This window comes from Aphelocoma coerulescens, chromosome 12 (assembly GCF_041296385.1).
Source record: "Aphelocoma coerulescens isolate FSJ_1873_10779 chromosome 12, UR_Acoe_1.0, whole genome shotgun sequence".
Classification (NCBI taxonomy): Eukaryota; Metazoa; Chordata; class Aves; order Passeriformes; family Corvidae; genus Aphelocoma; species Aphelocoma coerulescens.
The window spans coordinates 6,703,161-6,729,522 of NC_091026.1; the positions used below are offsets into that span (position 1 = coordinate 6,703,161).

General features: G+C 49.2%; 2 protein-coding genes across 4 annotated transcripts in view; one reads left to right on the forward strand and one right to left on the reverse strand.

The window, feature by feature from the left end:
- The window catches only part of DNAH1 (dynein axonemal heavy chain 1), a 66,767-nt gene that overhangs the window by 32,140 nt on the left and 8,265 nt on the right, over nucleotides 1-26,362 (forward strand). The window contains exons 32-60 of the mRNA XM_069028326.1: nucleotides 367-453; nucleotides 559-745; nucleotides 858-949; nucleotides 1,432-1,586; nucleotides 3,160-3,337; nucleotides 3,453-3,647; nucleotides 4,315-4,434; nucleotides 5,057-5,215; nucleotides 5,493-5,597; nucleotides 6,768-6,908; nucleotides 7,399-7,559; nucleotides 8,242-8,399; nucleotides 8,533-8,706; nucleotides 9,085-9,123; nucleotides 10,210-10,388; nucleotides 11,219-11,449; nucleotides 12,780-12,976; nucleotides 13,361-13,496; nucleotides 14,647-14,855; nucleotides 15,660-15,831; nucleotides 16,185-16,376; nucleotides 16,895-17,005; nucleotides 18,068-18,253; nucleotides 22,977-23,168; nucleotides 23,631-23,798; nucleotides 24,082-24,273; nucleotides 24,679-24,810; nucleotides 25,026-25,151; nucleotides 25,574-25,693. Of these exons, the coding sequence (XP_068884427.1) occupies nucleotides 367-453; nucleotides 559-745; nucleotides 858-949; nucleotides 1,432-1,586; nucleotides 3,160-3,337; nucleotides 3,453-3,647; nucleotides 4,315-4,434; nucleotides 5,057-5,215; nucleotides 5,493-5,597; nucleotides 6,768-6,908; nucleotides 7,399-7,559; nucleotides 8,242-8,399; nucleotides 8,533-8,706; nucleotides 9,085-9,123; nucleotides 10,210-10,388; nucleotides 11,219-11,449; nucleotides 12,780-12,976; nucleotides 13,361-13,496; nucleotides 14,647-14,855; nucleotides 15,660-15,831; nucleotides 16,185-16,376; nucleotides 16,895-17,005; nucleotides 18,068-18,253; nucleotides 22,977-23,168; nucleotides 23,631-23,798; nucleotides 24,082-24,273; nucleotides 24,679-24,810; nucleotides 25,026-25,151; nucleotides 25,574-25,693 (4,494 nt within the window). The remainder of the gene's footprint in view (nucleotides 1-366; nucleotides 454-558; nucleotides 746-857; nucleotides 950-1,431; nucleotides 1,587-3,159; nucleotides 3,338-3,452; nucleotides 3,648-4,314; nucleotides 4,435-5,056; nucleotides 5,216-5,492; nucleotides 5,598-6,767; nucleotides 6,909-7,398; nucleotides 7,560-8,241; nucleotides 8,400-8,532; nucleotides 8,707-9,084; nucleotides 9,124-10,209; nucleotides 10,389-11,218; nucleotides 11,450-12,779; nucleotides 12,977-13,360; nucleotides 13,497-14,646; nucleotides 14,856-15,659; nucleotides 15,832-16,184; nucleotides 16,377-16,894; nucleotides 17,006-18,067; nucleotides 18,254-22,976; nucleotides 23,169-23,630; nucleotides 23,799-24,081; nucleotides 24,274-24,678; nucleotides 24,811-25,025; nucleotides 25,152-25,573; nucleotides 25,694-26,362) is intronic.
- On the reverse strand, nucleotides 18,598-26,079 carry LOC138117337 (HAUS augmin-like complex subunit 3). Of its 3 annotated transcripts, XM_069027519.1 has the most exons (6): nucleotides 24,974-25,059; nucleotides 24,796-24,853; nucleotides 21,287-22,501; nucleotides 20,662-21,104; nucleotides 19,799-20,015; nucleotides 18,598-19,428 (listed from the first exon to the last, which is right to left on the reverse strand). In XM_069027519.1, the coding sequence occupies exons 3-6, from the start codon at nucleotides 22,481-22,483 to the stop codon at nucleotides 19,159-19,161; spliced, it is 2,127 nt and encodes a 708-aa protein (XP_068883620.1). In that variant the 5' UTR covers nucleotides 22,484-22,501; nucleotides 24,796-24,853; nucleotides 24,974-25,059; the 3' UTR covers nucleotides 18,598-19,158. The 3 variants fall into 3 exon arrangements, with proteins under 3 accessions (XP_068883620.1, XP_068883621.1, XP_068883622.1); XM_069027520.1 differs by lacking the exons at nucleotides 24,796-24,853; nucleotides 24,974-25,059 and adding an exon at nucleotides 26,031-26,079; XM_069027521.1 differs by lacking the exon at nucleotides 24,796-24,853 and having other exon boundaries at nucleotides 24,974-25,064.

Here is a 26,362-nt window from a genome sequence, read left to right on the forward strand (position 1 = left end):
TTCATCTTCCTTCTTTCTTTCTAATTCTCATTTCTGCTCCTGTGGCTGGACTTGGATTCACCTTAAAGAATATTTAGGGTTACAGTGGCAGGACAGTTGAGCCAAATAGCCCTGCCTGCTTTTCGTTCTACCTAGGATTTTTCATCGTGCACTTATTCTCATCTTCCTCATTCGTAGACTGTACAGCTGAGGACTAATTAGTTGTCTGAAGGATCCTGAGAGCAGACTTGAATGAAGGAGGAATTGTCCTGAAAGCATAACTCTCATTTTTCTTTTCTCACCTGTTAACTGAGTGCATGCATAAGTTTACTTTTTTAGGTGGTTCTCCTCTATCTGATGACATTGTTTCCTCTGTGCCTTTTTCAGGACCACTATGATTTTGGGATGAGAGCTGTGAAGACTGTCATCTCAACAGCTGGCAATCTCAAAAGAGAGAATCCTGATATGGATGAGGTAAATGTGCTTGTACTTCACACTGCCATGGACTTCTGGGGCCTTTTCTGCATCCTCATATGAGAGAAAAGATCTCTGAAGTCCTGAGTTCTTAAATCCTTGCAGGAGCTGATCTGCCTGCGAGCTATTAGGGATGCCAACGTACCCAAATTCCTGCAGGATGACCTCAAGCTCTTCAATGGTATTGTCTCAGATTTATTTCCAAACATCAGAGAAACACCTGTTGATTATGGCATCCTGGAAGAAGCCATCCGCAAATCCTGCATCCAGGCGAATCTGAAGGATGTTGATGGTGAGGGGAAAGGCTCTCCACAAGCTCCCTCTGGACCTGGGCTTTTAGTCCAGCATGCTGTCCTAGGAAAGAGACTGTTCCCAGACCCACTCTGCATCATCTTCCTGTACAGGTTTTGTTACGAAGTGCATCCAGCTGTACGAGACCACCGTGGTTCGTCACGGCCTGATGTTGGTGGGACCAACAGGTTCTGGGAAGACAAAGGTATGAGTGAGACAGTTTGCTGGCCACAGCAAGCCATCACCTACCTAGTGATGCAGAGGGTTAAGTTTCACAGAAGACCCACACTGGCATTTGAAGCTGCTCTCAGATAGAAGTCAGGGCACAAAGATACTGCCTGTTAGTAAAAATGTATAGCCATGCAGAGGTATATTACTGGTTCACTCTTTTGAGCTGTGAGATTAGACTGAGGTTATTAGTTCTGCTGCAGGTTTCTAAGGCTGAGACGTACTTTGACCTCTCGAGGTGCCTCAGGCCTCTTGCACAGAAGATCTAACTTCCTCCTCCACTGCATGTAGAGTGCTTCATTTCTGTGCTTTTATTTCAGCCAGTATCTCCTTACTATGATATTATGCTTCACTATGTCTCTTTTCTCACTGCCTTTTGAATGCAGTTGCTGTGGGAGCAAGTGGCTTTGTCGTTCTGGAGCCATGGCAGTTAACTCTCTGTCTGTGCTGTTTTTGCAGTGTTATGAAGTCCTGGCAGCTGCAATGACATCACTGAAAGGTCAGCCTGCAGCCAGTGGCGGGAATTACGAAGCAGTCCGCTACTTTGTACTGAATCCCAAATCCATCACAATGGGCCAGCTCTATGGAGAGTTCAACTTGCTAACGCATGAGTGGTAAAGTACAAAACCTTCTTTCCTTTCTTCCAGACAGAAAACACTTTTCTGGTCTTGAGCATCTTCTCTTCAAGGCTGAGAACCGTTTGGGGTGGTGGCATAAAACCAGAAGCGATCAAGTCCTTATCCCCACCAAGCTACAATAGCCAGTCACGGCGATTTAAGCTGACATCCCTCATTGTGCGCTTGGCCTGTCTGCCAGCACATGCCCAGACAGTTCCTGCAGCTCAGCTCGCAGCATTAACTGCAGAACAATAATTCAATAGCTGTGGAGCACATGCCTCTGCTCCTAAGATACAGCAGCTTAAAAACATTTGTTTTGCTTCTGAAGAAAAGTGACCTCTGTACTGTGCACTTGAATTGTTCTGTATAAATACTCTGGTATCCTTGAGTGATGAGGAATGACTTTGAGGCATAAAGCGGCATTTCATTCCCGTTGCCAGGGCTCCTGCTTGCTTACATGGTTTGGAAACAAGAACCAATAGCCCTCTTTGCAGCCAGGTCCTACTGCTATGTTTCCATATGTGACCTGAGGTTGACTTTGCAGCTCACTTTATCCATAAGCTAGGATGTGAGAAGCAGTGTGATTCTCCCTTTGGCCCTGTCAGCCAGCACTTGTTTCAGGGCAAAGCTAAAGATTGTGTTCTGTAAAATGAGGGAAACTAAATATGTATGAAACTAACTACCTCTAGGAAAAGTGCAAGCAAGTAAATGTTAGTGATGCTGTGACCAGAACTTCCGAGCTTAGGATCTGTTACATATTTACTGAAGGACATTTTATAGGAGTTCCAGTTAAGCTCAACAGTTTATTTATGATGTGACTCTACCCAAGGGCAGTACACGGGCATGTCAATGTGACAAAAAGAAAAATACAGCAGTCATTAAAATATATTTACAGACAAATCCATCTGTTTTAATCAGCTGGGCCTTAGAACAGACTGTTTTCCCTTGATCTCAGTAACAATACTCTGGAATTCACTAGTACTAGAAAAATAACAAATAAATATTTAATAGTGGGAGTAGAGTCCAGGGTCTGAATGGAAACTACACTCCAGGTTTCCATGTACAGATTAAATTCTTGCTGTCAACAGCCAGCATTCCTTGTGTCTGCTCTCCTGGTCACCAGCTCCAGTGCCACCCGGGTTCACAGGCAGCTGGGGATGGGGAACTTCAGTTATAAAGAGGGTAGGGTCATGCTCTTTAGCCTGGATTTATCCCTGTAACCTAGAGAAAAAGAGGCACCTCCAGAGAGCAGATAACCTGCCTATGACCTGAACTGGATGCTAGCAAGGCCTCTTTACTCTTCACTGATGACAGAGATGTTAAAGGGAAGGTTGACATGCTAGTTAAATGACATGAATTCCAGAATCTAATGCCCAAAGAAATTGTTTTGAGGTGTCACTCAGGCTGAGATGTGTCTTAGTAAAAAAAAAGAATGAGGTGGACTTTTTTGCAGCTCTTGGATAAGGGAGACACATAAACCCAGGTAAGATTGCCTTTTGTGGTGGGAACTTTGCCATTTATTTCAGCAAAACCAGAACAGGCCAAGCCCTGCCTTCCTCCTGCCTTTCAGGACAGATGGGATCTTTTCCACACTCATCCGTCGGGGAACCGTGGCCACTGACTCCAACAAGAAGTGGTACATGTTTGATGGGCCAGTGGATGCTTTGTGGATTGAGAACATGAACACAGTACTTGATGACAATAAGAAGCTGTGCCTCAGCTCAGGGGAGATCATCAAGATGACAGAGGTAACTCATCCCTCCCGCTTTTGCTGCCTGTTTTCTGTACTCCTTCCTCCCTGCGCTGAAATACGTATCAAAACCAAGCAGGTCCTTATCCTTTCTTTTCTTCTGTAATTTCCAGAGCATGACCATGATGTTTGAAGTCCAGGATCTGGCTGTTGCTTCCCCTGCCACAGTTTCCCGCTGTGGCATGGTTTACCTGGAACCCAGCATTTTGGGGCTGGAGCCCTTCATTGAATGCGGGCTGAAAAATATGCCAGACATCATGCAGCGCTTCTCACAGAAGCTGGAATCTCTCTTCAAGAGATTCCTCCAGGTGAGCTACAGTTCTGTTCCAGCCTTTCCATGTCAGCTTGGATATCAACCAGCCCAGACTTGTCAAGGCCTGGATTTAAATGCCATTGTGGGAACATTTCATACCAGCATAATACCTATCATAGAAACTTCTCTGTGAATTTTGTGGCTTTAATAGAGGTTACTCACCGATCTCTGTAGATGTGACTAAGTCTTATTGGTCATTATAGTTGGTTTTATTTCATTTTAAAATTATCTTCTGGACAAAGCCATCCCTAGTGCAGTTTCATAGCTTACAGTGGCGTACCTCCAGGGAGAAGGTTGTACAAACAAGTCTTGTTATTTCTACTCTGCTGATAAGCCATTATTTTAATGAAGAACCTGGAGCTGCAAAGGAAAGCTCTGAAGGGAGCAAACCATTTAACAGCACAGATAGCACAAGATGAACGTAACTGTTGCATAGAACCAAAAGGGAGGTCCAGAGGTTTCTTGGTGTTAAGATTTGAACAAGGGGTTCAGCTTGCTTTTCTCCAGACAAAACAGTGGTACTTGGGATGCAGTTGGAAATGGCAGCATTCTCAGTCACGCTCTCCCTGCTAAACATAACATGATGGAGGTGAACAAGAAGGTAAAACCATAGACAGCTGTGCTGGCTGGTGACTCTAAGCTGTCCCTGCCTGTCTTTCCAGGAGGCCATCGACTTTTTACGAAGCTCTGTGAAGGAGGTAATTGCCTCAACGGACAGTAACCTCACAAGGAGCCTCCTCGTGCTCTTGGAATGTTTGTATCAGCCTTTCGTTCCCATTAAGGTAGATTTTGCTACCTCTATCACTGTTACTTGTGCCTGTAACTCTTAAGAACACTAAGTTATGGAAAGGGTTAGTCACTAGAGAACAAGATGTTGGTGCAGAAAGGTCGTGCTGTAGCTCATCTCTGTGGCAGAAGGTAATACAACATCCAGCAAAGCACAGGTAAACCTGGAAGGATTATGCTCTGCCCACTGAAGGAACACAAGATAAGCTCCATGCCTACCAGGCTGGAGGGTAGAGGTTCACTTTTATTTATAGCAGAGGGAATTGGAGAATGAGTGGAAAGCAGAGATCAGAGCTGAGCAGTGATGCACTTCAGATTGCAAGTCCTTTGAGAATTAGTATTGAAGAAGGCTGGACAATTTTCAAATTAAAAACCTTAGACTAAATTCTTCTCCCAGCTCCTGTTCTGTGACATTAGTTCAGCAAAGAGAGTCTCTCAAGTACACCAGTGAAACAACAAATTTTAATCCACAGAATATATTAACAAGGCCTGTGAAAAACTGACTAGAAAAAACTACGTAGAAGCTAAATAGAGTTATGAGCAAATTAAGGAGAGTCTGGGGTTTGTGTACCTCAATTATACCTGAGAATTTTTCTTCTGCTTGTCTCTGGTTCTAAGGGATTTAAGACAATTCCCCGGGAGAAGGTTGCTCGTATGGGAGAGCTGATTGAACCTTGGTTTATATTTGCCTTGATCTGGAGTGTGGGCGCTACTGGAGACTCTGCAGGGCGTGAGGCCTTCAGCTCATGGCTCAGGAATAAGATGGCAAAGGAAAGGGTGAGTAAAGAAAAAGCAGATCTTCTCTCATTATAGAAGAATTAGTAGTGAGGAATGGGGATCAGAGCTGAATGCCTGGAGGCTTTGCATGGATTTCCTCTTGGCATCTGGTATGCCACTTCCTCAAAGGGACCCCTGGAGCTGGAAGTTCTGGGAGAGACCTGAGTCCCCTGGCCTGGGTAGCATCCCAGTAGTAAAGTCTTCCTTGAAGTAGTGCATATCCTCCTGAGAATTCAGCTGAGTGGCAGCCAGGTTCACCACAGCTTTACTGTCACAGATCCGGTTACTCTTCCCAGAAGAAGGACTGGTTTATGACTATAAACTGGATGATGCTGGACTTAGCAGTACTGAAGAAGATGTGGATGAGGAAGTCGTTAGAGAGGTAAAATATTTCATTTTTAATTCCAGGCTGGGTAATTTAGGTGGAGGGACCAGGAAGCAACACAGTCCTACAGGATTTGGTAGAATTTTCTCGTCAAGGGCAAATAAGAAAGGCCTAAAGGAAGCAAACAAGAATGTTTAAATCAAAATTAAGCTTTTCATTGAATCAAGAAGGCAGTTTCTTGTCTTCAGAGTTGTGAACCAGATCTTTCAAAGCTGAGCCAAGAGCTGGTCACTTGAGACCTGAGTGCCCATGTCAGTGCTCAGAAAAGTCAGAGGTGGCTCAGGTGTGGCTGCTGGAGGACAGGGAGAAGCTCAGATGGATAGATCTGTCTGTGTTAGAAAGCAGTGAGCAACAGCAGAAGAGCTGTGTGCAGCAGAGTCTGGAGTAGCAGCAAGGCAGACAAATATTCCATCTTTTTCACAAGAGACAGCAGTGTAGGGCATGTCAGGGTCATCTTGACTGACAGTCACCGGACTCTGGGCTAAAATGAACTTAAAAAGGAGGGAAAATGCTTCCCCTTCTTGAAGTGAAAGAAAAGAACCCACATGAGTGTCAGATGCTTAACAGAAGGTGCCAGTGTGGTCTCAGTGGGAAGGCCACATGGGGTGGTCAGGAATGTATATTTTCTCCTGTATTCTCCAGCACAGCCCTGGCAGAACCTCTGTCTCGTTTGTACAGTGGCCTCTGGGAGGTTTGTCTGCAGCTTCCATCTAGCACAAGGGATCCATGTCTTGTACAAGTAGAAAATCCCATGTGCCTCTGAGTGCAACATGGGTGATGGCACGGAATGGGAAGACAGGATCCCAGATAAGCCCCCTTCGGCCTTCTGCCATGGGCAGAATTCCTGTTCTTGCAAATATCACAAGTGTTCCATCCCATTTTGATCCCAATTCTCAGGAGGGAGGGCAGGTGTGTCACTGCTGGGGCAATAACCTCTAACTCTTGGGCTCTGTCCCTCCCAAAAGTAACGAGTCGAACACTCCCAGCATTGCCATACAGAAAGGTAAGGGTGGCAAGACTCCACAGAGGGGCTGGAAACCTGAATTTCTCATCAGAATCCGAGCTATTACACAGGGAGTGGTGACAGGGAAAACAGCAGCAATAGTTTTCCTTTTCCTAGAAGGGATAGATGCAACTGCCCCCTCTAAGCAGACTCCAATCTTTCAGGTGCGCTGGGAGGTGTGGCTGGATGCTACAGCAAAGTTCACCATGGTTCCAGACACCAACTTCTGTGACATTATTGTGCCCACGATGAACACAGTCCGAATGGCCTATCTGCTGGAGCTGTTGCTCACCAACTATAAGCCAGTATGTGCCCAGCCTTGTCTTTGAATTTTTGATTCAGCCTCTTCCTCTCCCAGTGCAGTCAGAACTTAACAGCTGCCTAATACTTTGATATTATTTCCCACTCCCACAGATTTGTATTTCTCTGCTCTAATCTGTGTTTAAACACTAAGAGTTATCCATTCAGTCCCGAGGCACCATGGCAGCACCCCAAAGGAATATCGACACTCATCTGTTCAATCAAAACACGGCAATTGCTAGATAGCCCGTCACCATCCCTCTTTACCTGCTTCCTACAGTTCCATTTCATATTTCTCTGGTTGGATTCCATCCACACCAAGAGATTTTGGTGTTGGGCAGCTGACCTTACTGAAGAAGCAAGGCCAACAGTCCTCTCCCAACCTTTAAATGCCTAAAAGAGCAGTAACCTGGATTTCCTCCAGCAAATGTCAGAGTGCTGGGAAACACAGACTGCTTGCCTGTGATTATGCTGCATTGCTGATTGTGCTTCTAGGTTCTCTGCATTGGTCCCACTGGCACAGGGAAAAGTCTCACAATTGCGGACAAGCTTTTGAAGAACTTGCCTAACAAATACATCACCCACTTCCTGATGTTTTCAGCACGCACCTCTGCTAACCAAACCCAGGATCTCATCGACAGCAAACTGGATAAGAGGCAAGATTCCTTTCTGTGTGTGCAAGGGCAGTATCCCTGAGCTCAGTGTTTCTATCAACTGGGCTATTTAATTTCATCCCAAGACCTGAAGGGGCCCTGAGCACATACAGCTGTGGATAACAAGTACTACACACAGCACATCTGAGCTGGGATTGTGAGGGCCAATAATAGCTTGTTATAATGGCAGGAAAGTGAGAAGGATTAGTGAGGGTTGGTAAAAGTTGCTCCAATTCTAGTTATTCCAGAAATACTACATTTCACAGCACAGGTGTTTGCAAACCCTGGTGTGGGATCTTTACAGAAAGTGATGAAGGGAGAAAATGTGGCTGCCCACCCGCAGTCCTACTCCCCACAGTAAACAGCTTCCATTTCTCCTCTCTGGTCAGCCACTGGTTGGAAGTTTCCAACAGGTTCGTGGGCTCAAGCTTTGCTTTTATATGCACCCATTTACTCCTTGGCATTTTGCATAAGTAGACAAAATTTCACCCGTGCTTGGAAAGAAGCTTGGAACATCACTCCAGATCTTTTCCATGCAAGGGCCCTTACAAAGGAGTGTGTCAAGTGTAAAAATAGCTGAAACTGTTGACTCAGGAAGCATCCAGAGGAAAAAAAGATGCTTTTGGATCAAGTTAGGAGTACCTTTGCCATAGGAGTTGTCCTGACACTGGTTCTGTCCTTGCAGGCGGAAGGGAGTGTTTGGGCCTCCAGTTGGTCGGTACTTCATCTTTTTTATCGATGACTTGAACATGCCCATGCTGGAGCAGTACGGAGCTCAGCCACCCATCGAGCTGCTGCGGCAGTGGATGGACCACCAGGGCTGGTACGACCGGAAACAGATCGGTATGAGCCAGATCCTGTGCCCAGAGCTCTTGGCAAGAGCTGGCCTGTTAGATACATGTACCTGCTGTGGAGATTTCTGGCAAGGGTTTTTAGCTACAACTCAGCATTCATTCCTGATTTTGCACTCTCCAAGGTACTTTTAAGAGGCTGGTAGATATTAATTTTGTCTGTGCCATGGGACCTCCTGGAGGGGGAAGGAATCCTGTCACCCCACGCCTCACTCGCCATTTCAACTACCTCTCCTTCACCGAGATGGATGACAGCAGCAAGAAGAAGATCTTCTCCACCATCCTCGGCAGCTGGATGGGTAAGTCCTGCAGAAAACTGCCACCTTCTCCTCATGTTGCAAGTCGACCAGATGATAATGGAGTTTGGAAGGGGAGGAATTAATATTGATGATCTGATCAAAGTGTTGAAAACTGGAACTTGGAGTAGTTGCTTGAAGATGCTTTAGGGAAAGTGTTTTATGAGGCTTAGCAAACAGAGAGCTCATACACTGTTTAGTCTCAGGGCCGAACTCAGCTGGTGCAAATCTTTAAAGCAAACTTTAGCTTTGGCTTTCACTGTTGCTTATGTTATCCTATAGCCTGGCCCTTTCAAAGAGGATTTTTTTTTGTGATGGATGATGCAGATATTCTTAACCTCAACAGGTTAAGCTGGAACTCATTTTTTTGTCTTTTTCTAGATGGACTCCTAGGAGAAAAAAGTTACAGAAATCCAGTGCGTAAGTAAGAGCAGAAAGATGAGAGAGACTGTGAACAGAACAAGCTGGTGGGCACAGCATGGCACAACTTACCTGTGCTTTCAGCAGGCAGACACTTGCCCAGACAACAGCCTTCTGTGGAAGCAGAGCCTTCTGTTACTCTCCATCTGCTGCAGCCTGTGGACAGCTGAGTAGGGTGGATCTGAGCATGGTGCTACAGCCACCATGAAAAAAGGGTTCATTTGGAGTGAAATGAGTCCTCTTATACTTGACAGGGTGGGAATTTAGGATCATCTTTGCAAATATGCCCTCATCTGCAAATATGCCAGTAGAAAGGAGTGAGAATAGTCAGCTATGGGAGAAGCAGAGCAGAGCTTTCTGAGTGCTTGCAATGTTCAGAAGCACCAGTACCTGACTGTGATTTCAGGGGCATACTGAAACATCTAGCTGTGGCTTAGAGAGAAACTAAAGGATTTTTGAAATAATGCAAAGCAGTGCAAAATGCTGGAGTGTCACAGGGCTCTACTTCTCCAGGAGTGTTTGTAATAAGCTTCATTGGGAGAAAAAAAAATAATTATGCTCTAAAACTGGCAGCTGTGTTTAAACCTTGCCAGACTATTGCATAAGAAAGTATTCCTCAGTGGCTTTGCATTTGCTGGGCATAGTAAATTGCAGGGGGTTTAGCTAAGAGGGCACTCACACCTTCTAGCTTAAAAGTAGCTGAGATTTCACTGCAGGAATGCAAGGAGGGAGAAGGAAAATCCGTCTGGAATATTTCAGGTAGGCATCAATTACCTGTCTGGCAGTGCCTCCTCTGTTCCTGGGGGGCATGAAGTCTTCACACCACAGAATCATTGTGAAACATTCTTCCACTCCCAAATCTGGTTCACATTAGTTGATAAACCCATTGGCAGCTGTCCACTGCAGTGAGCAGGTGCTTGGTCAGGTCCCTCAGTGTCTCTGCCAAAAAAAGCAGAAAAAAGTGCGTTCCTGCCCAAGTCCTAGCCAGCACCTCTGACACTCAGTGCCATCTTCCTGCACTGCAAGGACCTTCTCAGCCCAGAGTCACCATCTTGACATCCTCTCCCACTACTTCTGTCTCTGCAGCAGGAGCAGATGCAGTAAAAGACTTGAATGAGCCCTTAGTAGATGCCACAATCTCCGTATATTTGACCATCACATCCCAGCTGCTACCCACGCCAGCAAAGTCACATTACACCTTCAACCTGAGAGACCTCTCAAAGGTGTTCCAGGGCATGCTCATGGCTGAGCCCAGCAAGGTCGAGGTGAGTCCTCCCATCAGCACAGCCCTGCCACCCAGGACAAGACCAGAAATGTTCTAGTTGAGGCCTCATCCACAGGCCTGCAAACAGGCTTCAGTTTCCCACTGGAGATGTATTTTGATGCTGCTCAATGGGTGGGGTGGCCTCCCCTTTGGCTATTGTCTGGTACCAGCAGCAGGCAGACCCCCCCCTTCATCACAGGCCTTCCTTGGCATGGTGAAGCAGGTGAGTGGCCACAGGGAGTCAGTAGGACACAGCCCACCCATTCAGGGCTGGATGGAGTCATGGGGGATCAGACAGGGACCAAGCAGGGCAGAAGTGTTGTTCTCTTACCTGCTTCTGTCAGTGGAGGCTTCTGCCCCTTCAGCTCTCCTGAGAACCTTGCTCTGGCTCCAGCCTGGCCAGTAGAGATTGAATTATCACTGGAAGTACTTAGGGCCCTAAGTACTATAGGTTCTGTGCTATCAACCAAATAAGAGGATCTTTCAAAAAACACACAAAAAACCCGTAAAAATTAAATCAAACTGGGGAAAGATAAAAACAAAGAACAGAAAATTTAAATCTCTCAAAGAAAGCCTGACATATGGACAAATAGAGGGGGATAAGCTGAAGCTGTAATGAGCTCTCTGCAAAGCAGCTGTTTTGACAAGAGTTGTTTTTGAGAGGAGAAGGGAAAGCAGCTTCCTCCGCCCAGTTCTTTCTCCGCTCCAGCTGCCTTCTAACAGGAGTGGAGCTGGCCACATGCTGGGCAGGAACCAGATTTCCTGACAGCAATGCTCATAACACTTCTCTGCTTCTCTCACGGGGGCTGTTTTGCTGGGATTTCCTACCAGAACAAAGAGCACCTGCTGAGATTGTGGTACCATGAGAGCTGCCGAGTGTTCCGTGATCGCTTGGTCAGCGACGAGGACCGGAGCTGGTTTGACAACCTAATGACTAAGAAGATGGAGGAGTTTGGCACCACTTTTAAGGAGGTCATTCCCACGCTGCCAGTTCTATTTGGAGACTTCATGGAGCCAGGTGCCAATGTCAAAGTATACCAAGCAATTGACAGCCAGGATAAGGTAAGGACCCTGGGAATCACGTTGTGAACTACGTTCGCATCTTCCTGGTCTTCTATAAACAATGGAAAACAGTAATAGTAACAATGGCAGTGTTTTAATTGGAGGTGTCTGAAACCACAAACCCTCCCAGGGGTCTCTTGAGAAATCCTACCCCATATATGAACAGTGGCTGCATGTGTTGTGATGGGCAGTTGAGGTGGAACAAGCTGTCTCTTCATTGCAATCCTGGAGGCAGCCTGCTATGCCAAATCTCCCAAACGAGCCACACATGGGAGAGAAAAGTGAAATTTGCTGGAAAGAAATGGCACATTACCCCCAAACAATACTACTTTTGCCATTAAAGACTTCACAATTGACCTTTACAAGTAATTAATGTTGCTGCCAGACTCCCTGTTGGAGAAGATACTGGGAGTACTTGGGTAGTGGTAATTAAGCAAAGGCAATGAGTGGTGCCTTTTGCTCTCATTATCAGAAACAGATGATTATTCTGTCGTCTCTCCTCTTGTGATAGCTGTGTGACAAGGACTGGTAATTAACTGAGCTTTCCAATCCCTTTCACAAAGTAGGTAGGCCTGTCCTCCACCAAGACAGCCAGACTTAGAGGCAGCTGCACAGTCCCCACTGATGCACACAGCACTTTGGCATCTAGGCAGGGATCTCAGCACTGTATGAGTTCCAGCTGGTGTTGCTTTCCCAGCTTCACAGTGAGATTGGTGAGGGGGTAGGATCAAATCCCAGATGTCTTCATGCTTCATCTCCTTCTCTGGCCTGAGGGTGCTGTTGAAGAGAGCCCTGGGAAGGGCAGGAGAAACTGCTCCTGCAGCTATTCCATGTGATGGCTGTACTGGGAGAGGAGTGTGTTACTGTACCCATCTACAGCCAGTGTTGTTTTCTTTCCCAGCACCTGTGCTTTCCAGCCAGGATCCTAACCACAGGATTCAGCAGCAGGCAGTGGTCAGCTATAGAGCAAGGGAGCTAACCCAGAGGGAGGCCTTGGAGCAGTATGGATCAGGCAGCCATAAGCTCTTTTATTTTGAACTACACCCTGCTGTTGCTCGAGGCAAACAGCACTGTTGGGAACAGCAGACTATAGTCACTTGCCTGAGTTAGTTTAAGGTCACCATTGAGCAGCTGCTGCCACCACCACTAACTGAATTCAGCCCATCCAGTGGCAGCTCCTTATAGGAGCATGGAGGAGAGCTGCTCCCAGACCCTGTTAAGCACCAGGCTCTGCCCTCCCCTAGTCCTGGCTGTGCCGGCAGACAATAACCCTCCCTCCACACACAATTGCTTTTATCTGGTAGCCACAACTGAGCATTTCTACCCACAGCTGAAGCTTGTGATTGAAGACTACCTGGAGGAGTACAATCAAAGCAACACCCCAGAACTGAAGCTCGTGCTTTTCATGGATGCGATACAGCACATCTGCCGAATCAGCCGGATTCTGCGGCAGGCTCCGGGCAATGCTCTTCTCCTGGGTGTTGGGGGAAGTGGGAGACAGTCTCTCACCAGACTGGCATCTCACATGTAAGTAATGCACTCCCACCTATGCATGTAATGTGGAGCAGCTCCATTGGGGCTGCCTTCAGAGAATCTCTTTTTCTGTCCTTCCCACTGCCAGTTACATGTTTTTCTGGCTGCTGACTCCTCAAATGAGTCAAGAGCTAGGACTCAATTAACATGCACATCTGCACTGGGTTTCTAGCTAGCTCTGGTATCTCTGCTTTGTGTAAAACATGTTCCTGGGTTGGTGGCTGTCCTTGGTGCATAAGGACAAGCGTGTGCTCGGAACTCACTGTAGGAAAACAACTTCCTTGAGTCCATTCCCCTTGAGTCCACAACACGTACTGGGAATTGACAGAAGAGGATATTTTAATCTGATGTAATTCCACAGGCTTCTCTTTCCTTTAGGGCAGAAAATGAATGTTTCCAGATTGAACTGTCCAAAAATTATGGCATGACCGAATGGCGAGATGATGTGAGGAAGATCATGATGAAGGCAGGCCTTCAAAGTCTACCCAAGACCTTCCTGTTTGTAGACACACAGGTACAGGAGTATTAGCATGGTGGATTCCATCTCAAAAGGAGTCAAAAACACATCTCCAAGCTCAATAAATTCCCCTACAGAGTATTAAGGAGCTTGACACAAACCAGACACAACTTGTATTTCTTCAGTAGCCTGTATTCATCATCTTATAAAAGAGCCCCAGGGAAACTGGAGGTGGTGCATTTATTGCTGGAGGGTCTGTAGAGCTGTGTGTGAGTGGGTGGATTCTTCTCTAGCTCAAGGAAGCTCCTTTCAGCTCCATCCAAGGGTATGGTGGGTACATAGATTTTAGTTGTCTGAAGCTAAGCACTATGTTGGCCACTGATATTGGAAGTCCTAAGTAAAACGATTCTTTTCTTTTTCAAAAATAGAGTATATTTAGGACCTTACTACTGCTGTTCCACAGGATAATGCTGGCTTGTAACTGTAAACTGTAACTTGCTAATGACTAGGCCAATTTCCACTTCTGGAATCACAGTTATGTTCCCCATAGGCTTTTTTACTGCCTTCATTATCACAGGAACCATTCCCTTGTGGCGAAGCCCTAAGCAGGGAGATGAGCATCAGTCAAATGCTGCTTGTTCCTGCAGCCTTTTCCCTGCAGTGAGAAGCATATGTGGGAGCAAAGGGGCCCAGGAGGGTACATTTAGTCAAGGAGATGGATGCTGTGTATTTCTGATTTAGCAAAGGTGGAGAGGTGAGTGTAGTGCTGGAGGGAGATCGTCCCACAGCCTGTGACACATCCCTACAATTACTCTGTCTCCCACATTGATAAGCTTTATTTTAATAATGAAGAGTTCTGTGCTGGAGGAACGAAGACCCGGAGCAACCAGGTGTCTGAGGTCTCACTGCAGAGGCAGGGAGCAAGAGCCTGAGCTCAGTTGGTCTGTAAGGAGGCACGGAATGGGCAGAAGGAGGTTTGTTCTCAAACACACCCTCCCACACCTGAAATGGCTGAATAAGGCTGTTTAATGGGAAGTGCTGGACAAGAATCAGGGTGTGCCTTTCTGGAGTCAAGTGATCACAGAAGTGTTTCTTATTACAGAGGCTGAGGGCTGTATTTATGCAGAAATTATCTCCGTGGCATGTGAGACATGACTGCTTTCTGACATAAGAAACTGCTTTTTTTTTTTACCTATCATCTACTTAGATTAAAAGTGAATCCTTCCTCGAAGATATCAACAACTTGCTCAACTCTGGTGACATTCCTAACATTTACAATCCTGAGGACCAAGACCAGATCCTGACAGCTATGAAGCCTATTGTTCGAGATCTAGGGCAGCAGCCCACCAAGGCCAATTTGATGGCTGCATACACAGCACGGGTTCGCAGCAATATCCACATGGTCCTGTGCATGAGGTACGCTTCAGGCCTACAGCTCCATGCTTTTAATGTTAATTATTCCCTCTTTATCCTTTGCCTTGCTTCACCGTGTAATGGGATCTTTATTTCCGAGCCCTAGACTTTGGAGGAGGAGAAAGAATAGGAAGATGGTTTGCAGAACACCTTTCCCTAGGACTAAATACTTTTTTTTTTTTTTTTTTTAACACTTTGCTGGTCTCAAGACGAAGTTTGAAATTTTCAAGAGTATGATTATGTGTGATTCAGATGAAACACAAGGTACCTCTTCCTCCCTGCACCACTGAGCCATTTGTTACAGACATATCTTGCTTGAATTTGGGGCTCAGTTGCACCATGTTTGCTTATGAATCTAATGCACAGTCCATAAGCAGCTTGCTCCCTTGCAGAAGGGATACCAGAAGGTACAGGGCATTCCCAGTGCAAGAACAAGTAGAAGAATCAGGGGCATGATTCTGGTTTGGTGATGTGATCCCTGCACCCACCTGCTTGAAATAAACTTCAGAGCACATTTATTTCTTATCGCTTAAGTGTTCTCCCTAGGGAGGGACCCATAAACCGTCACCCTACTACCATCTTAATACTTCCAGAATATGCCGAGGACTGCCAAGGAATGGGCTCAGACGTGTACCTTTGGGCATGCAGCTCACTGCCTGAACTTTCGTTCCCCTTTTCCCTCCTTCCCTGGGTGTATTCCTGTCCCTCTTACTCCGCAAGGCTTCAGGGTGGTTCTGTAGAAGGAAAGCTGTTTTGTCCTTTTATTTAGAGCCAGTTGTAACACATCTCTGCATGCCTCGCCCTCAGCCCCATCGGAGAAGTGTTCCGCGCACGCTTGAGGCAGTTCCCCTCTCTTGTGAACTGCTGCACCATTGACTGGTTCAATGAGTGGCCTGCTGAAGCCCTGCAGAGTGTTGCCTCCTCCTTCCTGAGTGAAATCCCACTTCTTGGTAGCGGTAATGAAGATATCAGCGGAATGGTAGGTGCCACACTTGGGAATAATCTGCTCCCGTCTGTTCAATGTGCTGTGTCTCTGGATATACCAAGACAATGGATGTAGGGCACACCTTCAAAAGTGTCCTACCCCGCAGCAGAAATGTGCCTGGCAGGATCATTCAAATGCAGAACTGCATAGCTTTTGTATGCCTTGAAACAGGCTTGGCCATTTGTCACCCCTCTAGGGCACTAAAGCCCACACACACACATGAGCTCTGCTCTAACTGTACAGTTTGGTTCTTCATAAGCCCCTTTTGCTCTCTCTGGGCATCACATGGATTTGCCTTTCACATGTTCAGTGCTGAATAAGATTGCTTCTTTCCTTTCTCCTTGTAGATTCAAGTATGTGTAGCAATCCACCAGAGTGTGGCAAAGAAGTGCCAGTTGTTCCTAGCAGAACTGGGCAGACACAATTATATCACTCCCAAAAGCTACCTGGAGTTCCTCAGCATATTCAGTTCCCTCATTGGAAAGAAGCAACAGGAACTGAAGACAGCCAAAAACAGGATGCAAAGTGGCCTGGACAAGGTTTGTTCCTCACACCCAGGAAAGTTTTGAGGCCACCCCTTATGCACTCTGAGCAGTGTATTTATAGCTGCAGAGATGCAGTGAGATGTCCTACACATCCTGTGTGACAGGAAAAAATTCAGGCTAAAGCGAGTGAGAACTATGCCTTCTGCCAGGGCCAGTCTTTCTGAAGGTTTGAGTCTGCAACAGCTCTAAAAGAATAATGATCCCCAGTCTTAGGTGACCACAGGATGTTCCTTACTGACCTTGTAATTGAAAGCCCTCTAACAGAAACATTGTTCTGCTGCCTCATTGCCACGAGCTTATGAAGTGATGCCTAACATGTGCAGGCAGCATTAGGCACTACTGTTTACAAGTGCACCACAGTGTCAGATTGTTGCTTTAGCAGGAACCGGGGCAAGACCTGTGCTTTGCACAGCCCGATGCTCGGCAGGGAGCACCCTCCAGGGCAGCACAGCCCTTTCCTAGGGCTTTCCCTGGCTGCTGGCCCTGCTCTTAACTCTGCTTTGCTCCCACAGCTCCTGCGAACAGCAGAGGATGTAGCGAAGATGCAGGAGGAGCTGGAGTCCTCCCGCCCTCTCCTGGCACAGGCAGCCAAGGACACCGAGGCAACCATAGAACAGATAAAGGTACCGCTGCTGGGCAGCCCTGCACTTTCTAACTCTGATGCTCAGACTGGACTGGACACAGGCTGGAGGGGCCTGGCAGGGATTGTGCAAAATCCTGCTTGATCAGAGGTAAAAACGCCTGATTGGCACAGCAGATATTTGTGCAGAGCTGCACTGACAGCAAAAACTGCCTCCTGCTGGGGTCCTGCTCTGCTGCAGGTGAGCACCAGTTGTTGCAGAAGCGATGGCTCCCATGCCCCTGTCTGAAACCACCACCCAGGGGTCATCCAGCCGAGCTCCGAGCTCCCATGCCCTTGCAAGCACAGTCTAGCAACCCTAACACAATCCTCAGGTGGGCTGAGCAGCTCTAAGGCAGACTATTGTTGTTGAACAGGATCATTTCTTCACATCCCATTCCCAGGGAGCTGATCCAGCTGCAGCCTACCCCCATCAGTGTGTGATGATCCCATACCTCAGGGATCATCACACAGTCACTCATGCCACTTCAGAAGAGGGAATTGTTCTGTGTTAGCTGTCACTGCCTTCTCTCCTTGTGTTCCTCCCTGCCCATCTCCTACTGTGGGATGGCCACACTGGGCCAGAGTCAACAGGGACACTAACATCATACAGCTCTGCATGCAGAGGGGAAAGAGTCTGCAATCTCCTAAATTTCCACAGAGCAGATAAGCAGATATGCCTCGTGGTACTGTTTTAACCCTTGGGGTAGGCAGAAGTGGCAGTTTTAGAAACAAACCCCTAAGCATATCTTCCTATTCCTCCATCTCCCTACAAATTTGCAACCCTCCCCCATGCATCCTCTACTCGTGCCAATGGGTAGAGCAGCTAATTCCTGCAAGACTAACATCATCCCAGGCACAGCCACAGCTGGAGCTTGTGGATGGTTTATACAGGCTGACAAAAACCTTCTCCCAGTATGGTGCAGGAAGGGCATCCCCTGCAGCAGTTAGGTCCCTGAGATCTGCTGGAAGAAGACACACAAGCTGCCAGGACAGCTGTGATCCTTTCCTAGCCAAGCCAAGCTCTGCCTCCAGCATGCTTCTGAGGTTGTCTATGGTGTTGCAGGTGGACACAGCTGTGGCTGAAGAGACAAGAAGTGCTGTGCAGGCTGAGGAGGCAAAGGCCAATGAGAAAGCTCAGAAAGCCCAAGCCATTGCAGATGATGCTCAGAAGGACTTGGCTGAAGCCCTCCCAGCCCTGGATGCTGCTCTTGCCAGCCTGAAGAACCTCAACAGAAATGATGTTACAGAGGTAACTGTGTCAAGGGAGAGGGTGGCAAAGCTGGGTCTGGTCAAGGATAGCCTCTCCCTTTGCAGCAATTCCCCTTCAATAGGCTTGCAACGTCCCCAGCCTTTTCCTCCATCCGTCCCCCTGGGCTCACTCTGGGCAGCTGCCCATGCAGCTTCTCACCTTCACTCCTTCAGATGCAAAATGAGGGGCAGAAAAGCAGTAAGGGGCTCCTGGGTGTTTGCAGCATGTCCTGGAGAGGCTGTGGAGGAGGGCTGGCCCCACGTGCCTGTCCATGGGGGTAGGCAGCAGGGACCACCAAGCAACCCCAAGTGCTGACTGTGCAGCACAGGGACAGAGCTGGCAGCACCCTGAACCTGCAGGCTTTTTGGAAAGGGACCCACCACAGGCAGAGAGGAGGCAGCAGGCTGAATTCAAGGAATGCTGGCTTGAAATAGGCTAGTGAGAGAAAGAAGGGTGATTCTGAGCCTGCAAGCATCACAGCCCATAGCCAAGAGATCACACTCAGTGAGTAGATTTCACCACACAAGGGACAGGCTTATTGATTGCTCTGCAGTCCTGAGGAACAGACCTTTTTATTCTCCCAAAAACATACACAACCCCTTTCCCCAGAAAGTGGGGAAAGACACAGACAGTGTTGGTCCTCTTGCCCCCAGCACCCATCCTCTTGTCAAGATGGCATGAGAGATGTCTTGTCTATCCAAGGCTTCCAATGCCACAAGATGCATCAATTTCTTACGCATCATCTAAACCAGCCCCTGGAAACTGTGTGTTTAAGGAATAAGTTCCCAGTTTCTTTTAAACCCAGCTGCCAGGTCATGACCCAAGTAACCTGTCACTGGAGCAGAGGCCACCAGTTCTCTCCCAGTCCAGAATTAAGGACCCAGCCCAACCAAGAGAGGACACCACTACTGTGGCAGGGAGCAAGGATCCCTTTGACCTACTCCTTTCCCCTCACGGGAGGGGAAGGAAGCCGATGCCTGCTTCTCCAGCTCCTCCACCACCTCTCTCAGCCGATCCTCATCGCAGTAAAAATACACATAAAGGTTGCGCTCTGTCTGCAGGATGGGGTTCTCCAGAGCCCTGTGCTTCACCTCCAAGTCACCCAGGAAGTCTGTCAGCTTTTGGTGGAGGTCGTCCTGCATGATGATCAATTGCTGCATCAGCTTGGTGATCTCCTAAGGGACAGAGCCCAAACACATGTGAACATGGAGAAATAAGGGGATTTTCCTCAGACATGTGGAACAGCTCGGCCCCCCAGAAACAAACTAACCACGCAGCTCTGGCCTCCAAACCCTCCCAGTCCAAGGAGCAGAGGTGGCTTACTGGGACACCTTGGCTAAGGCACCCCAATCTCGACGCTGAACAGCACATGTGAGACACAGTGAGAATCACCTTTGTCCCATAGCCAGCCACTGCCTCACCGGATGGTTTTTGGGACAAGGCAAGGATCAGGCCAACCTGCCCTCCCTCTGTGGCTGAGAGGCAGCGAGGTCTCCCCCCTGCACCCAGGGAGGATGGCAGAGGGGTGCAGCAGTGCTTCCTTACCGGCGAGGAGAGCTGCAGCTGGTTGGAGCTGTTGTACAGCTGGTGATAGGCCACCTCTATGGAGGACTCCAGGGCAGGCACGTCGGGCATAGGAGCTTCCAGCTGGGCTTCCAGTGCCCTCTTGTCCTGAACCAGCTGGGAACACTTGGCTGCCATGGCCTCGTAGCTGCGGAAGGGCTGCTTCTCCTGATCTTCCCCCATCAGCATGTCCCAGAGCCTGTGAGAGGGGACAGCCAGCCAGAGCTGTGAGTACAGCACCAGGGCTGAGGAAGAACAGGGCTCTGAGGTTGCTGTGCACTGTAAGACTGGGATGCAAGCAGATGTGGGTCAGCAATGAGAAGACAGCCACTCCTGATGAACATCCCATGTCATGGAGCTCTGGGAAGAGCACCATAAAGGACCAGGCTGGCTCAAGAGCCAGTGTGTGATTTCTTTTCAACTGAAACCAGCCCCAGCTACTCCAGAACTGTGTGGGGAAGACTGAGAAGACCCAGTCAATGCAGGGCACCTAGTCAGAGAAAGGTCTTGCTCTAAGCAGCTTGTGTTTTCTTGTGGCCCAGCTCTCCTTCTCCATGGCTGAAGACTTGCCTCTACACTCTCTACCTTAGCATTCTAGAAAAACTTCTGTTCTCTGTACTCATTCCACTCTCCAAGCCCATACTTTGCTTCCTCAGTCCAAGCCAGCCAGAAAGAAGCAGATCTGGGGAATTTCACACCACCATGGAGTCACAGTGGCTCTGCACTGGCAGAAGAGCACTGCTAGTCTATCTGGTAGCTTGGGTCTGCTGTCTGCCTTGGCCATTCCCATGCCACTGCCCCGACATCCAGTTTGTTCTTCGTGCTCAGACCCCCCAGGCCCTTACCGTATAGCAGTGAGGTCCTTGGGGTCTATCCATTTGCGTGGATGACCCATTTGGGAGGGCCTGGCATCTCTGAAGTAGTTCTGCTGCTCCTGCAGCCTGGTCTGGGATTTCCTCGTGATGGTTTCGATCTTCTCCAACCAAGCAGCCTTCTGTTCCAGCTCCTTTCTCTCCCGTTTCAGCTGGAGCTCCAGCAGATCCAGGCGGCTGTGCTGGCTCGGCAGCCACGCAGCCGCTGCCTCCTGCCTCCTGGCAATGTTCTGGAGGCGGGCGGCCTCGCGGCTGAAGCGCTCGTGCAGGATGGGCAGGCGAAAGCGGTGCCGGGCCTCTGCCTTCAGCAGGGGCGGCAGCTGGTGCGTCAGAGCGTGCGAGATGTCGAAGCGCAGGGTGTGCAGCTGCCTCTGGAGCACGGCAGCCTGGCTCCGGAGCTGGGCCTCGACCGCCTGCTGCACAGGGGGACACAAGACAGGCTGGTGACACAAGACAGGCTGGTGACACAAGACAGGCTGGCTCTGCCACTCCCTCCCAGCTTGTCAGCTGTGCTCCAGTGGTCAGCAGGAGGGACTGCCTCTGCCGCAGGCAGACCCTGCCACAAAGGATGGTGGAGGAATGGGGGCACTGGCCCTACCTGGTTATCCTCAAGAGCTTCCAGAGTCCTTTGGGCCCACTCCAGTGCAGCACAGGCACCTTCCACTTTTGCTGCTGTGACTATAACCTCCCTCCGAGCACAGATATATGCTGTCTCTATTTGGCCCAGCTCCTTCCAGAAGCTGTCTTCATCCTCTTCATCAGTCCCAAGGCTTTTTGGCATTGATGTTTTTTTGGTGTCCATTCTCTCTGTGAAATCCTGGCTACCATCTCTCTCCTCCTCACTCTCCATGCTCAGCACATCTCTCTCATTCCCCACATCCAATAGCAGCTCTGCTTTTGAGCCTTGGGCCAGTATTCCCCAGCTTGCTGGTGCCACCCCCGACGGTGTCTTTGTACATTCTTGATAAGGAGCTCCTCTTCTCTCTTGTGGCATTTCACAGTATGAGTCCATCTGTGCCCCAGCCTCCAGCCCTTCCTTCAGGCTTCTCTCTCCCTGTGCACTTGCTTCCCAAGCATCTGGAGCCTGGACACTCTCTGGTAGGACCTGCTGGATGAACCTCTCAAATGCATTGGTGGCCTGTTGTTCTTGCTCCAGGTAAGGGCCGAGATCTATCTGACACAGCAGTGTTGGCAGCTGGCCCATCCCCACCTGACACTCTGACACCTGCTTTGCAGCCTGGCTGACCTGGCTCAAGACAGCTCTGGTTTTGAAGATCTTTTCTTTCAGGTCCATATGAGCCATCCTCAAGTCCTGCTTCACCACATTCTCCTCCTCCTCCAAATACTTCTGCTCCTGCTGCAGCTTGTCTGTCCAGGCCAGCAGCTTCCTGTACCTCCAGAGCTGACGGTCACGATAGTCCTTCAGCTCCTGAAGCTCCTGCTGCAGGGCCTCTTGAGAGGGCCCCTCATCTGCTATCATGCTTGGGAGCTGCATGACTTGGCAGCACATCCGCAGGGCCTCCTCCAGGGCATCTCCTTCCAAGATGGGTTTGCCTGCAGCCAGCAGGGCCTCATAGGCCTCCACCTCAGCTGGGCTCAGTACGTTCTCCTCACCCACCATGCTGCAGAACCACTCGAGGAATTGCTTTGTCTCAGGGCAGTCAAAGAGCCACTCAAAGTCCTTCTCACAGAGGGTGTCTGCGTGGGGGTAGATCAGCCTCAGCGTTGCCATGAAGTCCGCTGCTCTGCTGACAGTGTCCAGTGGGAAGGCCTGGGAATATCTCCAGCTGAACATGGCAAGGATGGTCAAGCACTAGAAGGGATAAAGCAGGAGTCATCCTCAGAGGTCCTGACACTACAGTCATCTCAAGGGTGCTGCAGCAGCACTCCACAAGTGCTGAAGACCAGCTCGTGGGGTGTGGCATTGCTGTGGTGGGGTGCAAGACAGACGAGAGCCCATAGAACAAGGGGGAAAGCCTGCCCGTGCCCCATTTCCATACAGCCTTCTCCCTGGGGCCATACATCTCCTTTGCCGAGATACATTCAGCCCATAGGGACACACCTATCAGGTATCAGAGCAGGCTCTTTCAGCCTACATTTAGTTTGCTCCATGCCCTTTCTGATAGCCAGCTTTCCTTTCAAATGCCTCTGTCCTTCCTGCCTGTGTATTGCATTCTCTAAGTGTCCTGCCTCTGGTCCCAGTCTCTGCTGGCCCTGCTGAGGGAGGGATGAGCACCCCATCTCCCAGAGAATCAAGTTAACCCACTGTTTCCATTTGGGTTTTGCAGGTACGAGCCCTGCAGCGGCCTCCCCCTGGTGTGAAGATTGTGATTGAAGCTGTCTGCATTATGCATGGAAAAAAGCCCAAAAAGGTGGCAGGAGAAAAGATAGGCACCAAGGTGGATGATTACTGGGAGCCAGGCAGGGCCCTTCTCCAGGACCCAGTGCAGTTCCTGAACAGCCTGTATGATTATGATAAGGTAAGCAGTGGCAGAAGGAGGCTGTGAGTGGGATCAGGTATTGGCTCACAGACATCCTTCTCACAGCAGTAACAAATTGAGCTCCTTGTGGGCAACACCCTTCAGCAACACCAAGGATAGGGGTGTATTTGGCCTGCAGGCCCTCATGTCATTTGGGTGCACTTCATTGCCTTGGGCAATGGGACCCAGACACACAAATCTTCACATTCTGTCCCCCTGCTCTTTTGTGTGGAGGAGCTATATAGAAGTGGTATGGGAAGGGATTTACCCAATCCCACAGCTGTGGCTCCCAGACCTCAGCGTGCAGCAATTCGATTCCTCTTGCTTCAGTGTGATGCCTTGACCACCCTGTCAGGTCCTGGGATGCTGCTGCCTCTGGGGGAAACCCTTAGGAGTTGAGTGATGAGCATGCTAGAGATCTGACTGAGGAGAAGTCTCTTTCTCTCCCACCATTCTTTGCAGGACAATATTTCAGACAATGTGATCAAGGCCATCCAGCCCTACATTGACAATGAGGAGTTTCAGCCAGCTGCCATCGCCAAGGTGTCCAAAGCCTGTACCTCCATCTGCCAGTGGGTGCGTGCCATGCACAAGTACCACTTTGTGTCCAAGGTCGTGGAGCCCAAGCGGGTAAGAGACTGTGTGACCCAGTTGCTTTTGGTGTTCAGGAACAGGGTACCAGCTGCTCCCTTCTGCTGGAGATGCTGGGAACCACCACGTTCTGCAGGTCAGGACATAACATCTTTGTCATCCAGGGATTGGATTGACTGAGATATTGAGATATCAGTAGCTAGCACTTATCAGCAAGCGCTTTTACAGAAAACCAGCTCTTGCTCCAAGGTCTCTGGCTTTTGGGGAAGAGCCTGACCACATGCCCAACATACCCCCACCATTTCCTTGTGCATCTTCCCAGCAAGCCTTGCGGGAGGCAGAGGAGGACCTGCGTGCCACTCAGGCAGTCCTTGATGAAGCCAAGCAACGCCTGAAGGAGGTTGAAGATGGCATTGCCATGCTGCAAGCCAAGTATGAGGCCTGCAAAGCCAATAAGGAGGAGCTGGAGATGAAGTGTGAGCAGTGTCTGCAGCGACTGGCCCGTGCTGATGTGGTAAGGGACAGAGCTGGGTTCTGCCTGCTTATATGAGGCAACTCAATTTCAGACCACGCAGCGCAGTGGTGAAAACATCCATGACAATCCTAGGCTGAAGCTGCCTGCCCTGATCTCAGCAGCTCAACAGGACTGGAAAGCTAAGCTAGCCAGGCACTGATGTGAAAAGCTGCTGTCCTCCTGTGCACAGCTTCCTCAACTAGTAATAGGTCTCCAGGACAGCTGAGAGCAGCTCAGTAATCCCAGGACTGAGTGCTCAAAGCCAGACATAGAATTCAGAATATGTCAGGGGCCACCCCAACCTCTGGTCACCAAAGTCACCTGCAGCATTACCCAGAGAGCAGCAGGTCCAGGACACAAAGTTAGACCACACAGCAGCTCTCACGTGTGCAACTTATCCCACAGCTCATCAACAGCTTGGCTGATGAGAAGGTGCGCTGGCAGGACACCGTGGAGAGCCTGGATGGCAAGATCAACAACAGCTCTGGGGACGTGCTGGTTGCAGCTGGCTTTGTGGCCTACCTGGGCCCTTTCACAGTAAGTGGGCAGTGCTCAGCACTCAGCTTGCAGCTCTGCTGTCCTGGCCATGGAGAAAGGAATAGGACACAAGGGCGTGAGATCCTTCCAGGATCTCTCTCCACTTGTGCCAGAGGCTGCATAGGGCCCATTTGAATGGGAACAGAAGGGTTTAGATACTCACAACAGACCAGCTGCAACTTAGAGAAAGGCTATGATGGTGTTTCTCATGGCAGGGGGACTACCGTGCAGCACTGTCTGAGGAGTGGATGAAGGAGCTGGCCAAAAACTACATTCCCCACAGCTGGGATGCAAGCCTCATCAACACCCTTGGAGACCCCGTGGAAATCCGCTCCTGGCAGGCAAGTTGCAAAAAAAAAAAAAAAACAAAACAAAACAAAACAAACAATACTTGAGGAAGAAAGGACCTCGGGTAAAGACTAAAACACTCAGCTCACCACTCACTAGGATCACCTGCACCAAAGGACAAGCCCCAAACCAAGCAGCTGGGTAATGATCAAGCACCTCCACACTGCAGAGCTGGAATTGCTGCCAGGCTTGGGCAGCAGCAATGAAGACATCAGCCTTGACCTGTAAGGCTTGTCCTTTACAACTCTCAGGCCTAGAGCCGAGCCCAAGCCTGATCCCACAGCTTGGGCAGAGGTACCTTCACCACCATCCCCTGTCCACCCACTGGGAGCACTCAGGCCAGGGCAGCAAGGGCTTCTCTCTGGTCACCTATGTGTGCTACCAGGTGCCCCAACAACTTTTTCTACCCTGTTAGATTGCTGGTTTACCCAACGATGCCCTGTCTGTGGAGAATGGGGTAATAACCCGATTCTCCCTGCGCTGGACTCACTACATAGACCCACAAGGACAAGCAAACAAGTGGATCAAGAACCTGGTAAGAGCTGTGGGGAGGAAAGCCAGGTGTGCCAGGATAGGGGTAACAGCTTTCTATCAGGAGCTGTGCAGAGCAACCCCAGGCTTTGGACTCTAGAGCTCCAAAACCCCACACTGTGGCAGCCCAACCTAACCAGTACCAGACAGTCTCCACATCCACATTCATCCCAGGCAGGTTTCCCTTCTTGGGCAGGAGGAGCCCTCATGTAAGCAAGCATCAGATTCCCCCTCTGGCTCTCCACTAACATTCTGTGAGCCTTCACCTCACAAAACACCACCAACATATCCCATAATGGCTTTCAGGTTTCTAGGACAGGAAGGGATCAGGGTGGCACTACCTGGTTGTTGAGCACAGACCCTGCTGCTAAAGAGCTGACAACACTGACTTCCCCACCTTCTCCAGAGACACACTTTACTGCCCTTTTGAAGGATCAGGGAGGAGGCTGAGGCAGCTGCTCCTGTTTTGCTCCCTGAGGGCTTTCCCCACCCAGCTGCTCTCACTTTGCAGGCTGTGCCCTGAGTTAGCAGCATGGAGCTCCAGAGGGTTATGGCTCTGTGAAGGACATTCTCCCTATTTCCCCACTTTTCTCCTGCTTCATTGAGCTGTCTCTAGTACCTGCTGATGGGGGATAAACTTGCCAAAATAGCCAAAGTCTAGCTGAGCAAGAAA

Excerpts from the sequence above, each read along its gene's own strand:
- LOC138117337 (XM_069027520.1), bottom strand. The coding sequence starts at position 22,483 with ATGTTCAGCTGGAGATATTCCCAGGCCTTCCCACTGGACACTGTCAGC. Across the intron at positions 21,105-21,286 it reads AAGCTCTTGAGGATAACCAG|CAGGCGGTCGAGGCCCAGCT; the intron begins GTAGGGCCAGTG and ends CCCCCTGTGCAG. Across the intron at positions 20,016-20,661 it reads AAGGACCTCACTGCTATACG|GCTCTGGGACATGCTGATGG; the intron begins GTAAGGGCCTGG and ends CCCCTCTCACAG.